General features: G+C 47.3%; 1 protein-coding gene across 1 annotated transcript in view; it reads left to right on the forward strand.

Annotated features, from left to right (window-relative positions):
• The window catches only part of LOC142761634 (insulin-like), a 60541-nt gene extending 53765 nt beyond the window's left edge, over positions 1-6776 (forward strand). Inside the window, exon 3 of the mRNA XM_075882476.1 lies at positions 6441-6776. Coding sequence (XP_075738591.1) covers positions 6441-6625 — 185 coding nt within the window. The 3' untranslated portion in view covers positions 6626-6776. The remainder of the gene's footprint in view (positions 1-6440) is intronic.
• Positions 6777-13011: the final 6235 nt, after the last annotated feature.

The raw sequence follows: 13011 nt of genomic DNA on the forward strand, positions 1-13011 counted from the left end.
TCATTTCATTTTTATTACCTTGAAGACCCCTTAAAAGAATATTACATAAGGGGTGGGAATACATTAGTACATAATTTGCTTAATGCATAACTACAAACACCAAAAAGAAAAACACATGCGCTAAAGTACATAATTTACATAACATGTAACTGAACACGAGAAAAATACAGAAACATACATGGGCTAAGGTGTTACATACGTCAGCACTAGTAAAGTAAAACTATAATTTCACTTTTTATTCCGAAAAGTGCGCAGTGATACTATCCGCAAACGAACACTGGCAAGTGATGGCGGCGATCTGGTGGGGGAAGGTTGTTCCAATCTGTAGCAGCATGGCAAAAGAATGAGGCGGAAAAAGTAACAGTGCGCATGCGAGGGTGGCCCATTTGGAAAGAGTGCCGTGTACGATGCGATGCTCGGGCTGCGGGGAGGATAAAGGGTGGCTGATGAAGCGAGGTGGGATAAAACTTGTGGAAAAGTGAGAGAACTGCAGTGCACCGGTGCGTACTAAGGGGAAGCAAATTCAATTCTTTCGTTAAGTAAGATATGCTCGTGTCATAGAAATAATTAGAATGAATGAACCTTGCGGCACGAATTTGAACGGCTTCGAGTGCGTTGATGAGATATTTTTGGTGAGGAATCCATATGGCAGATGCATATTCCAGTTTCAGGTGGAATATTGACTGGTAGGCCAGTAGTTTAACCAAATTGGGGGCGCATTTCAGATAACGCTTGAGAAAACCAAGTGATTTGTTAGCAGAAGAAATGATGTTGGTGACGTGTGTGCGCCAGGACACGTCGTTCGATATAGTAACACCTAGGTTCTTGTAAGACTGCGCCAAACATATGGGAATGTTCCTGATTGTATATGTGTAAGCTAATGGGTCGTGCCGACGAGAAAATACTATAAGTTTGCATTTCTTGGGATTAAGTTCCATTAACCAACGGCCGCACTATTGCTGTTGACGGTTGATGTCTTCCTGAAGTAAGCCTTGATCGATGTGTTAGTAATTGTTCAATAAATGACGTAGTCGTCTGCGAACTAAGGAACGTTGCAAGAACCGTGCAGAGCCAGGTCTTTGATGTATATTAGGAAGCGTAAAGGTCCGAGAACAGATCCTTGCGGTACGCCGGAGGTCACTGGTAGATTTGATTGATATGTGGGGTTTTAACGTCCCAAAACCACTATATGATTATGAGAGACGCCGTAGTGGAGGGCTCCGGAAATTTCGACCACCTGGGGTTCTTTAACGTGCACCCAAGTCTGAGCACACGGGCCTACAACATTTCCGCCTCCATCGGAGATGCAGCCGCCGCAGCCGGGATTTGAACCCGCGAACTGCGGGTCAGCAGCCGAGTACCTTAGCCACTAGACCACCACGGCGGGGCAGGTCACTAGTAGGGGGCGAGATGCACGGTTGTTAACTGTAACGAACTGAGATCGGTTGGTCAAGAACATTTCAATCCATCGCAAAATGTCGTGGTTAATGCTCGCAAGAGAAAGTTTCAGTAATAGGCGTTGATGTGTTACCTTGTCGAACGCTTTTGCGAAATCTAGAAATATCGCATCTGTCTGGAGGTTAGAATCTAAGTTGCTATGAATATCATGCAGGAAAATGGCCAGTTGTGTTTCGCAGGAAAAGCTTTGCGGAACCCATGCTGTGCAGAATGAAAGTATTTGTTCGAGTCAAAAAATTTCATAATTTCTGTGTACATGACGTGTTCCATGAGCTTACAGGGCACACTCATTGATGAAATGGGGCGATAACTAAGCCCGCAATTCCTGTCACCTGCTTTGTGGATTTGAACAAGCATTCTCACCTACCAGTAATATGGCATTTCACCAGTTGAAAGTGACTGCGAGAACAGCAAACACAGGAAAACCGCGGTGACATGTTTTGTATTCTTTAACAGTTTTGAATTAATGTTATCCATGCCGGCTGACGACGTGAGTTTAACATTGTCAATTAACGGTGAGATGCCATCTGGGAAAAATTTAGTGGTCGGCATATGACTTGTTGCATTGGTACGCGAAAAAAGAGGGGGCGTGGTGAACTCTTCTGTAAATACAGACACAAAGGCTGCATTAAAACGGTTCACGCATTCTATATCGTCGAACGTTTCACCTTCTTCATTGGTGAGTGTTAAACTGTGCCTTTTTTGAGGATTAATCACCTGCCAGAATTACGTTGTGTTATTGAATAAAAGTTTCGGAAGGTCATCGCAAAAGAACGCATCTTTCGCCTTGCGAATTGCTGATAGGTATGCTCGTTCAGCAGCGTAGTACTTTTCCCATGCAAACGTGTCCATCCTGCATTTAGCGGCGCGATACACGCGTTTCTTTTTGTTTTCTTATCTTCTGAGCGAATCAATAAACCATGGTTTTTGTTCATGCGTTCGAAAGGTAATTTTTCGTATGTACCGGTACGCTAAAATGTTTATTTTCTCTTTGAATATCAGCCAATTTTTATTATTACTGCGGTTATGAAACGTATCTTGGAAGAAAAGTAGAAATATTTGTAAATGATCACATATTGCATCATAATTACCTTTGTCGTATATGTGTATAGTTTTTCGCGCTTATGCCGCAAAGCTGTAGCAATGCAAAAAGAAGCATGAATGACCTTGTGGTCCTTTATTTCTCTAAGAAAGGAAATGGACGAGAAACTGTCTGGACAGTTGGCCAGTACTAGGTCTAAGGTGTTGGCAGTGTCTTGGGTAACACGGGTCGGCTCTGATACAAGTTGTGTTAGATTAAAGTTGAGGCAAACGTCCAGAATATTTCTCGCTTCGGTTTGGCTTACTAAACAGGATACGGTGCTTCGCCAATCAATGTCTAGCAGGTTAAAGTCTCTAAAAAGAAGAAGGTTGGCATTTGGGTGCCGAGAGCAAACGACATTTAGTGCATTGTTTAGTTTACGAGCGAAGTTGGTGCTATTGCGCGGAGGCCTGTAACAAACACCTTAAATGACAGACTGTGGGGCGGCATGGCACAGAATAAACATTATTTCAAATTATGATGTGATATTGATAGCAGAACACGACAGCTGTTGACTAACTGCAATGAGCACCCCCCCTCCTCTAGTCTCGTCACGATCTTTTCGAAAGACGCTGAAGTTTGGCACATCAGCCAATACTTTCGAGTCATAGACGGTGCTACAAAGCCACGTTTCCCTGATTACAAGAACATTGCTGTTCGACGACAGCACGAGGTTACACACGTGCTCTCGCTTGGGAAGGAAGCTTCGTATGTTAGTGTAAAGTATTCAAAGGGAAACATGAGGTATAGGTTTCGTTCGAGGGGAGTGGCTTGTTTTTTGATGAAGTGATGAATGCTATGACTTTTCCTATTTGCGATGCGTCATCGAACAGGTACCGCTTAGAGCCAATGAAGAGAGTTTTAAAACGCAAGGAATATGGCACAGATTTAGCTTTCGCAAAAGAAACAAAATGCCTGCGGGCGTTACTAACTGCTGGGGAAAAATCTTCACCGATGCTGAGGTCGGTGCCCTTAAGTTTGCGCCCATTTGAGAGTATCATTTCTGTTTTCTTACAATGAATAAGCTTAACAATTAATGGGCGCCGACGATTAGTCGAGTAGCGACCAACACGATGTGCTTGCTTTATATTTTGAGGTTCAAGTGGCACGTCCAGGTGGTCTGAACAAAGACGTATAATTTTTTCTTCAGACGTGGCCGACGTTTCTGATGCTGCTGTGTCAAGAAGGCCGTAAAACACAAGATTGTTTCGTCTTGAGTGATTCGATGCATCGTCAACTCGCGCATTGAGGGCGTGAACGAGCCTTGCTGTTTGCTCAGTATCCGCCCGTATAGTCTGTATCTCTGTTTGAAGTGGTAGTAGTTTCTGATAATGACCCTCTAGATCCGCTAACCTCTTGCTTAAGTTGACGAGTGCGGCACTTGTAGCCGCACATTGGTTTATAAGGTCATGCATGTCGGCTCTAATTGTGATTTGGCCACCGGACAGTTTTTTCAGTTCAGCAAGTACAGTAGTGGTATTAGGACCGGGGTTCGTTTCAATATCTTCTGACTGTAGCAAAATAGACCTAATCGCACTAAGACACTCAGAGGCAATATCAAAGTAGCACTGCGGGCTCGGAAGCTGCACCAAAAAAACAATTGCTAGTTCTCTTAGTGTAAAGACAATCTGGTTCACAAACCTGCATGATGAGCAGAAGTGGGTTACTGGTGTGTGTTGTGGCACAGCCACCGAGCCCATAGAGCGCGGGCGGTGTTCGTGGTTCCTTTATAGCTGGCTCTGCGATGGTTGTCGATGACAGCAGGGCTCCCAGCACTTGGTCAAGCATCCAGTTTCCAGGTGGTGGCGCAGTTTGACAGGCGGAATGACTGTCAACGCGGATGCGCCAAATTGTCATGTCAATCCCGGTGCGCAGGTCTGGCGGTTCCTTCACTAGGATCGCTGACATTGCTACCGCAGGCAGTAGCACGCGTGTGACAGCAGAAAGGAAAACCTGCATGATGAGCAGAAGTGGGTTACTGGTGTGTGTTGTGGCACAACCACCGAGCCCAGTGACATATCAACCTTCCTAATTCGTGACATATCAACCTTCCTTTTCGTGCTTCGCATATTGATTGATTGATGTGTGGGGTTTAACGTCCCAAAACCACCATATTATTATGAAACCCGCCGTATTGAAGGGCCACGGAAATTTCGACCTACCAGGGTTCTTTAGGTGCTTCGCATATCATCGACTCCCACAGTACGTGGGATCTGCCTTTTTTCGGGCTCTCGCGCATGGCAGGGTGAAAATAAACTATATGTGGACGTTTGTCAACGCTTGCGACGTGATAACATCTTTTCTTTTAAGGTTGTCCCTGTTAGTGCCGTTTCCAGGTGTGGCTGTTAGGTGGCAAGTGGTCTCTTCGAATCACGAATAGTAAAAGCTTTATTTTGAGATACACGGTACATGATTAAATGCAATAGAATTACAAATACAGATACTCGTCTGACTAGACGTATCGTGATAAGAACATGATAGCCAAAGGGTATGCAAGATAGCATCTAAGGTGCATGTACCTTCGATACTACGTAGCCCTGGTACGACTTATGACTTTTGGGGCAATGTTCTTACGCTTTGTGCTCCCGAAGAGTGGTATCCGGTCGATAAGTGTCCGCGGTTTAGCTGGAGCATGTCTAGCGAGCACCTGAATGTTCCTCTTCTGCTGGCGCACACTCACGCGAGCGCAGTTTTTTTTTCAGCATGACCACTTGTTTGCTTTGTCGGCATATCAATGAAACATGTTAGACGTGCGGAACGATGCACATTCCTCCTGCTGATACGCTATAGAAACCCCGGTGGTGCCTCGTATCTGATCATAATTATCGTAAACCTGACTATGAATATGATGATGATTGAATTGATGATAGGATTGATGTATCCGGCTGTGCCCTTTAGATCGTGCGGTAGCGTATGCCACCTAGCCATAAAGTCAAGTACTATCACTGTGTGTTTAAGGATTGAGTTTCACTCGCCCCTAGATTGTAGCCACCTATCATTTAGCCTCCTCCTGGTTATTTCTACCCGTTTAAAGTCTATTTCGCCTTCACTGCCTCTAAACCAATATGCTTTGAAAAATTCGGTGCCATTATCTTTGACTTTGGGTCGGTGCCCTTTACGGAATATCATCAAATGTTCAGCCATGTTCTCCTCCTCTTAACACGCACTACATACCACGCCTGTGCCTTCATATTTCGCTCTGTACGTCTTCGTCCGCAATACTCCCATTCAAGCCTGAAAGAACAGAGAACACCTCGAGATATATTGTAGATCTTTTCTCTTGCAATTTCCTGCTTAAAAGTTGGGTAGGTCTGCAGTGATGATTTCGCAAGCATTCCCATCTTCAACACGGCCCTCTCTGTTTTCTTCATCTTTTTATTAACCGATGTTTCGTTTTGGCTGGGTATTCTGCTGTTGTCTGAATACTTGCTTGATAGTTTCGGAGTGCGCTTCCTCTATTTAGTATCAACATTCTTCATGTACAGGTGGCGGAAAACTTTCCCAGCCCAACACTCGATCCTCTCTCACTTTTCTCGATCACTCCTCAAATTCCATCTTGCTGATACTTCCCCTGCACTCAAATGATGTCCATCCCATTTCACCCTGTACCCCCTTATTTGGGGTATTCCCGTGCGCTCCCAAAGCAAGTATACCTATGCCACGTTGTTTAACTTGCAATCTTGTGACTTGTGATTTCATGCACAAGACTGCATTGCTGAACATGATTGTCGGCGATTACTTGCGCCATCTCACTGTCAGTGTCACTGTCAACTCAGAGACACCAGCATACACAAGCAAGTTGCTTTGGCTACACAACCAAGTTGTTTTCTCGTTTTGTACCTCAAATAGTGCAGCTATCACTTTCTCTACACAAGCTCTACGCTTCAATACTTTTTCACAGTGTCTCCTTGGGTGACGGAGTCTCGTCTGGGTTTCCTGGATGCTAAGACGGCGCTTCAGTTGCTGCGGCCTGCGAGTCATCGCCAGGTGCGAGGCATCATCGAAGAGTGCTGCCACAAGCCGTGTGCGGTCGCCGAGCTGCTCTCCTATTGCGGACGCGTCAGGCCCACCGGCACCGACGAGTGAAACGAAGTGTGCACTCATAAAACTCTGCCCTGCACAACGCGAGCGAAAATAAGCAACATATACGCCGCTTTTTGATGCGGCGTCTCTACCTCATTTCGCAAGCAATTGTCTTCTCATAGCAGCGCATTCCAATAAAATTTATTGTCGATTAGCTGTGGTATATCCATAGAGTGTCAATGGCCGTTCCTGCCTTTATTTCAAGGCAATGAACAATGCGTGAGTTCTGCAGAGTGTCTAATTCCACATTTACACTAGACAAGCCCTGCATACCCTCCAGGGCGGTGTCGATTCAAACCACCACACAACATTGGCCCTAGATTTAGGAAATGAAACCAGAACTGCTCATTCTTGGGTCTTGGGGCACTACTTGCAGTGATTTATATTGCAACCGACGCCAAAATTATCGCATATTTGTGGAGCTGGGGGCATGATGAAAAAGCTTCACCGAAGTGATGCATGTCCAGATACTTTTGACGTTTCACTTCAGCTTTTTTGGAGCTCCACTGAAGTAAACCAGCTTAACTGAGTGGGAGTTGTTTTAAAAACACTATATCTCATTATTTCAGCAGATTTTGAAGAAGCTTCAAGTAACATTGAGTTTAAAATGTGGTTCGAGAATTACGTGCGCAGAAACAAAACTTGTTCGTTTGTACATTTTTTAGTTACTGTGATGTCTTTTCAAGAGCATGCGGTGAAGTCACACTTTTAGAGCTGGTGGTACAACATCCTCCTAGAGAGGTGCGATGCTATTTGATTGATTGGTTGATTTATTGATTGATATGTGGGGTTTAACGTCCAAAGACCAACATATGATTAAAGAATGTTATTTGCAGTCAGGTTGGCTCTAAGTGCAATGAAGTGTGGAGTACTAAATAAAGGTAAGCTTAGGGTCAATTGAAAGGTAGATTAGTGTTTAAACTGTTGTATAACACGTGGGCGATATAGAGTACTACAGACAGTTTCATGGTCACAAGCGTTGTACCCAAGAAAACTTCCAGTCACACCATTTACCAGCTCATAACGTCGAAACTGAAAGCACGTTTTCAAGTTGTTTTTAAATGTAAGAATTGCCTCTCTTTATTATTTCAGATAAAAGGAATGTGTGTGAAGTTCGAGTATCTTTTATAATTTTTGTGTAACTCAAAAGAACATTTATCTGAATATATCCTGTGAGATAAAAAAAGAAAGTGTAGAAAATCTGTGCGTTATTCTTATAAAGTCTTCTTGCCCACATATGCTATTTCGGCATATCGGTGGATGAAAGTGGTTGTCCTCAAAGGGCTTTGTTCGAAAACAGTGAAGGGGCCTTATAAATGCTACCATTGAATCCGGGTGTGACTTTCTCCACTTTCATGAATATTTCAAATTTCTGCCGGCGTGAATATCAAACGAAAGGAGACCACGAATGCTTTGCGATGGCACGTGCTTCGCGGACAACAGGTTACGGGAATAAGTCACGTGATTTCGTGCATTTTTCAACAGTTGATGTGTGGACCCCAAACAAATCGACATGAAAGTCAAACTAATGGGCTTCGAAGCACCTCTTCAATAATACATGCGTTGCACACATTAGATATCGACTAAAAGGGAGTCACGTGACTATATGCCACTTCATGCCCCTCCATGAGTGATTTTTAACTAGGCCAACATGTGTATCAAACGAAAGGAAATCACGAGCACTTTGCTATGCCATGTTGTAGCGGCGAGAGAAGAGAGACGTGAGACGGCGTCGAAGGCGGCCGACGGGGCCGTGCTGATCTAGCCGCTTTATTCCACGCCTGAAGAGCAGCCGCGGTGGCTGTCCAGGTCCGACGCGCCAGGTGCGTGAGCTCGTTCACAACTTCGCGCAGCTTGAGCTAGCATCAGCTGCGCGAGAGGCGCGGCGCAGTGATCAAGAAATGATGGCGATGATGATGGCACTACAGGGCTCCCCCCTAGCGCTTTGGGCGATTCGAAGGCATATGAAAAAAGAAAGAGAAAGAGACTATATACATGAACGACAATCCGCAAGGTGTCCGTTTGGGAAGTTCCAGTTTGTCAACGTGTAGTGACCATCGGGAACCAGTGGGTCTCTGGCGGGCGACACTGGGAATGGCGCAGCGGACGAGGGTGGCCAGGCAGGCACGCTGTTGGAAGGAGCGGGCGAGGGTCGTGATGAAGGGACACCCTTGTCGACAGCGAGCACCAACAACAAGGTGAAAAATGTCCAAGTGCCGAGAACACACACGGGCCGCCCCGGCGCGGCCGATTGTCGCGCGCACTCGGACACTGATGCTCAAAAAATGAACTGCAGCATGAGCGCAGCACGGCCAGTTCAGAGGGTCCAGCGTTACCTCCACGTTGGAGCTGGTGGGGACGACGACAGGGAGTGCGGTCAACCCTGGAAGTGCGCCCACCGTGCCGGTACCGTCGCTTCCGGTGGCACATCACCGGGCGCGGCGGCCGCCTGGTCGGCCGAGCAGGGTGCAGATAAGTCTGAAACGGTGCGCTCTGGACCGACGAAGTGCGACATGGTTTACAGTGACAACGAACCGGCCCAGAGGGCACTGACAGACCCCTTTCCCCGACCTCTGACGACGCGCGACGCGTAGGCGTACGCCGATGAGTCGTCGCGCTGTTCGAGCCAAACCCGACGTCCGGTGATGCGAGACCAAGTGGTGGGCATGCGGCGTCACAGCTGTCATGGGCCGTCGACGGCGCCGAAATGCTCGAGCACGCGCACGCAGTGGCAGGCGGATGGCCCAACTGCGCATCCGTTGGGGCACGCACGGTGTGCTCCACCCGCGGTGAGCCAGGCGTGCGGCCCTCGGGACCCCCTGACATCGCCACAGCATCACGCACGTCCAGCCGTGCATGCCCAGAGGCCCGAACTCCCGCAGGACACATCGAGGATGATGTCAGTAGGCGCCGGCAGTCCACGAGGCCCGGAGCAGCAGGCACCGGTGTGCAGGGGAAACTGATAGCGTGGAGTGTCACAGCGGGCTCTGGGTCCACAGTGCGAGTGGTGCCGCGGGCCTCCACAGGCGCCGGGACAGGCGGGGAGTCTGCAGGAAGGTCAGCTGGCCCAGCGGAGGTCTTCATGGGGTCTGGTGGGGCCACGGTGTCACGTGCTGTCGCTTTCGTGGAAAACGTGCAGGTGGCAGGTACGTGTGATGAAGCTCTGCACGGGGGCTCTGAGGGAATGTACCTCTCGGAGGGAAGGTCAGTCGCAGTGGGGGAGTCTTCTACCTCGCGGTCGTGATCAGGTGCAGGAGTGGATGTTTCTGCGACCGGATCAGGTGTAGAAGTAGTCGAAGCCGGGGTACCGAGGTAGCGGTCAATGGAGGGCTACGGACCGGTTCGTACCTTGCTCTGCGACGCCGGGGAAACTTGCCTGGTGCGGGTAAACCGAAGCGGACGGTATGTGTTGCCGCTGCGGGCGAGCACCGCAGTGCAGAGGGCATCGTAAGGCTGCGGGCTGGTGCTTGAAGTGGCAGCGAGATGGCGCAACTCTACCGGAAGGGCGTCGAGAAGAATGGCGTGCATCAGCAGCTGGTCCGTGACGCCATTCAGCGCCAGAACGGCATCGAGCTGCATGAACCATACCTTGGGGTAGGTCGATTGGAACGGCGGCGCTGGCGGGCAGAGTTGCGGGAACATGGCCGCGAGCCGCTCGGCGAAGGGCGTGTTCTCCGGGTCACCAATGTAGCGGCGAGAGAAGAGAGACGTGAGACGGCGTCGAAGGCGGCCGACGGGAAAAACAGCAGGTGGCCAAACCAAAAAGAACTATCGGTTAAGAAAAAAGTGAAGGAAACGGAGACTGACATGTGGAGAATGGGCATGATTAAGAAGTCCGCACTAGAGATCTATCGAACTTTTAAGCAGGAAATTGCCAAGGAAAGGATCTATGATAATACTCGGGGTAGTTCTCTACTGTTTGAGGCCAGGACGGGAGTACTGCGAACCAAGACATATCGGGCCAAATACGAAGGGGTCGACACAGTATGCAGTGCGTGTGGAGAGGAAGAAGGAACTGCCGAACACTTGATAATGTTCTGTAAAGGGCTTCACCCTATAGTTCAGGATGATGGCGCAGAGTTTTTCAAAGCACTGGGATTTAGGTACAGCGAGGGCAAAATAGACTTTAAGCGGGTAGACTTAACTAGATGGAGGTTATCTGATTGGTGGCTAAAGTCAAGGCACGAGTGAAAATTAAACCCTTCACTGCGAAGTACGAATCCTCAACTTCATTATTTAAAGGAAAAAAAAGATAAATGTAATGGTTAGTTCACTAAGTATTACGGCTAGGTGGCGTTAGCCGCCGCCCGATCTAAAGGGTACAGCCACATCCATCCATCCATCCATCGGGGCCGTGCTGATCTAGCCGCTTTATTCCACGCCTGAAGAGCAGCCGCGGTGGCTGTCCACGTCCGACGCGCCAGGTGCGTGAGCTCGTTCTCAACCTCGCGCAGCTCGAGCTAGCATCAGCTGCGCGAGAGGCGTGGCGCAGTGATCAAGAAATGATGGCGATGATGATGGCACTACAATGTGTTTCAAAAGTGTAAGGTCATGTCAGTAAGCCACGCCACTTCGTCCATATTGCATCAGTCCATTGGTGATGCACAAAAATACTGATGTGAATATCAAACGAACGGGCTTCGAAGCGTATCTTTTATAGTACGTGAGTAGCGCACGTGACTTTGACGAAAGGTGAGTTACATGACTGTATGCAACTTCGTGCCTCTTTATGAGTAATTCTCAACTAAGCTGACATTGGTATCAAATGAAAGGAAATTGCGAGTTGTTTTAAAGTGAGTCCCGTGACTATAGGCAGCTACGTGCCCCTCCACGAGTAATTTCCAACAAGGCCAACATAGTTATCAAACGAAAGGGAATCGTGAGTGCTTTGCCATGGCACGTGTGTCGCAGATGTCACTTCATGTGAACATGCCACGTGACTGACTACGTGCATAGTGCGCCAGTCTGTGGGTTACCCCTGACCATGTCGACTTGCATGTCAAACAAACGGGCTTCGAAGCAGCTCTACGATAGTACGTGCGTCGGGCTTGTCACACCTTATTAAGCTCGGTATTGCGTACAATAATTGCAAAGGGTTGTTGTTCATTAGAAATGATGAAAACAATGGGCAAATCTTTCAACTAACAATAGGATGCATTGCTTTTTATTTGTACTTGAATGTTTTTTTCCAATTTAAAAGAAATAGGACGGACGCAAGTTAACCTATTCTGTTGCATGGATCTGTACATGCAATCTTAAAACTACAGATTCAATGCATTACCAACTGAAGTATGACTGATGACCTCCGCTTGTCCTCATTGTGTGCTATTTGTGAACGCCTAAACCCTGGGAGTGTTAGCCAACACCCCACAATACATTACAAGCACTTGTTGAGCTGGTTATGTACGTAAGTGTTCAGATTGACCGGTTGAAAGATGATCACTGAAGCGAAAAAAGCGCTAAACACGGGACTGTAAAAAAAAGACAGAAGTGCTGTCACGTGTTTTCTTTGTTGTTCACTTCATTGACGTATATACCTACTGTGCATGCAGTCAGCCTTTGGTAAATTTACTACTAGATTTGTCACAACTGTTTCTCAGTTTTTGATGGATATTCGTCTAATGGGTGGCTCACTTTGTTATTGCTTCAATTGGCTAGAACCAAATGAGCCATTTTAGCGTACGCTCACAGCAACTACAATCTCCGCCGGGCATCAAGAATAAACAGCTTCGGTGGGCAACAATTATGCAGGCTCCTGTACGCTCCATGCAGGAAGTCCTACGCGCGGACTGTGGGTCATAAAAAGAGTGTACGCTAGCTTTGGTAGATGCCGCGCTGAATTGTACCGATATGTCAAGTACAGCCTAGCTCGGGAAAACAGCCTATTACTCAGTGCTGCTAACTTAGCAATAATTTAGCCACAGTATCGATCTAATAGTAGTTCTAATGAACGTACGCTAAAAGGGCTCGTTCGGTCCTTTTCGTGTTACCTTTTTGCTCTCCTTGTCTAACTTCGTAATTATGAGTTGCAATTCTTCCCATGAGTTACTCAGCAATGCAATGTCATCGGCGGAGCATAGGCTACTAAGGTACTCACTATAACTCTTCTCTCTTTTTCCCATTCTAGTCCTCTCAATACCGTTCATTTACTCACGGCCCTCAGTCTCCAGCGGCTGCGAAGCAACTGACAACGGCGGCGGTCAGATATGCAACGCAGAAGAGTGCGCTAAGAACCTCTGGGTTCGGACATGCCACCATTGTAACATCTACTTGGCAACGTTTATTGCTAGAACGTTATCTAATGAGCCAAGCCTAGCCATACTATTAGAGGAACTAGAAGGTGTTAATTAGGCTATCATAGGGCTCAGTGAGGTTAAGATGACAGATGA

This window comes from Rhipicephalus microplus, unplaced genomic scaffold (genome assembly GCF_043290135.1).
Source record: "Rhipicephalus microplus isolate Deutch F79 unplaced genomic scaffold, USDA_Rmic scaffold_12, whole genome shotgun sequence".
In the NCBI taxonomy this organism is placed as follows: Eukaryota; Metazoa; Arthropoda; class Arachnida; order Ixodida; family Ixodidae; genus Rhipicephalus; species Rhipicephalus microplus.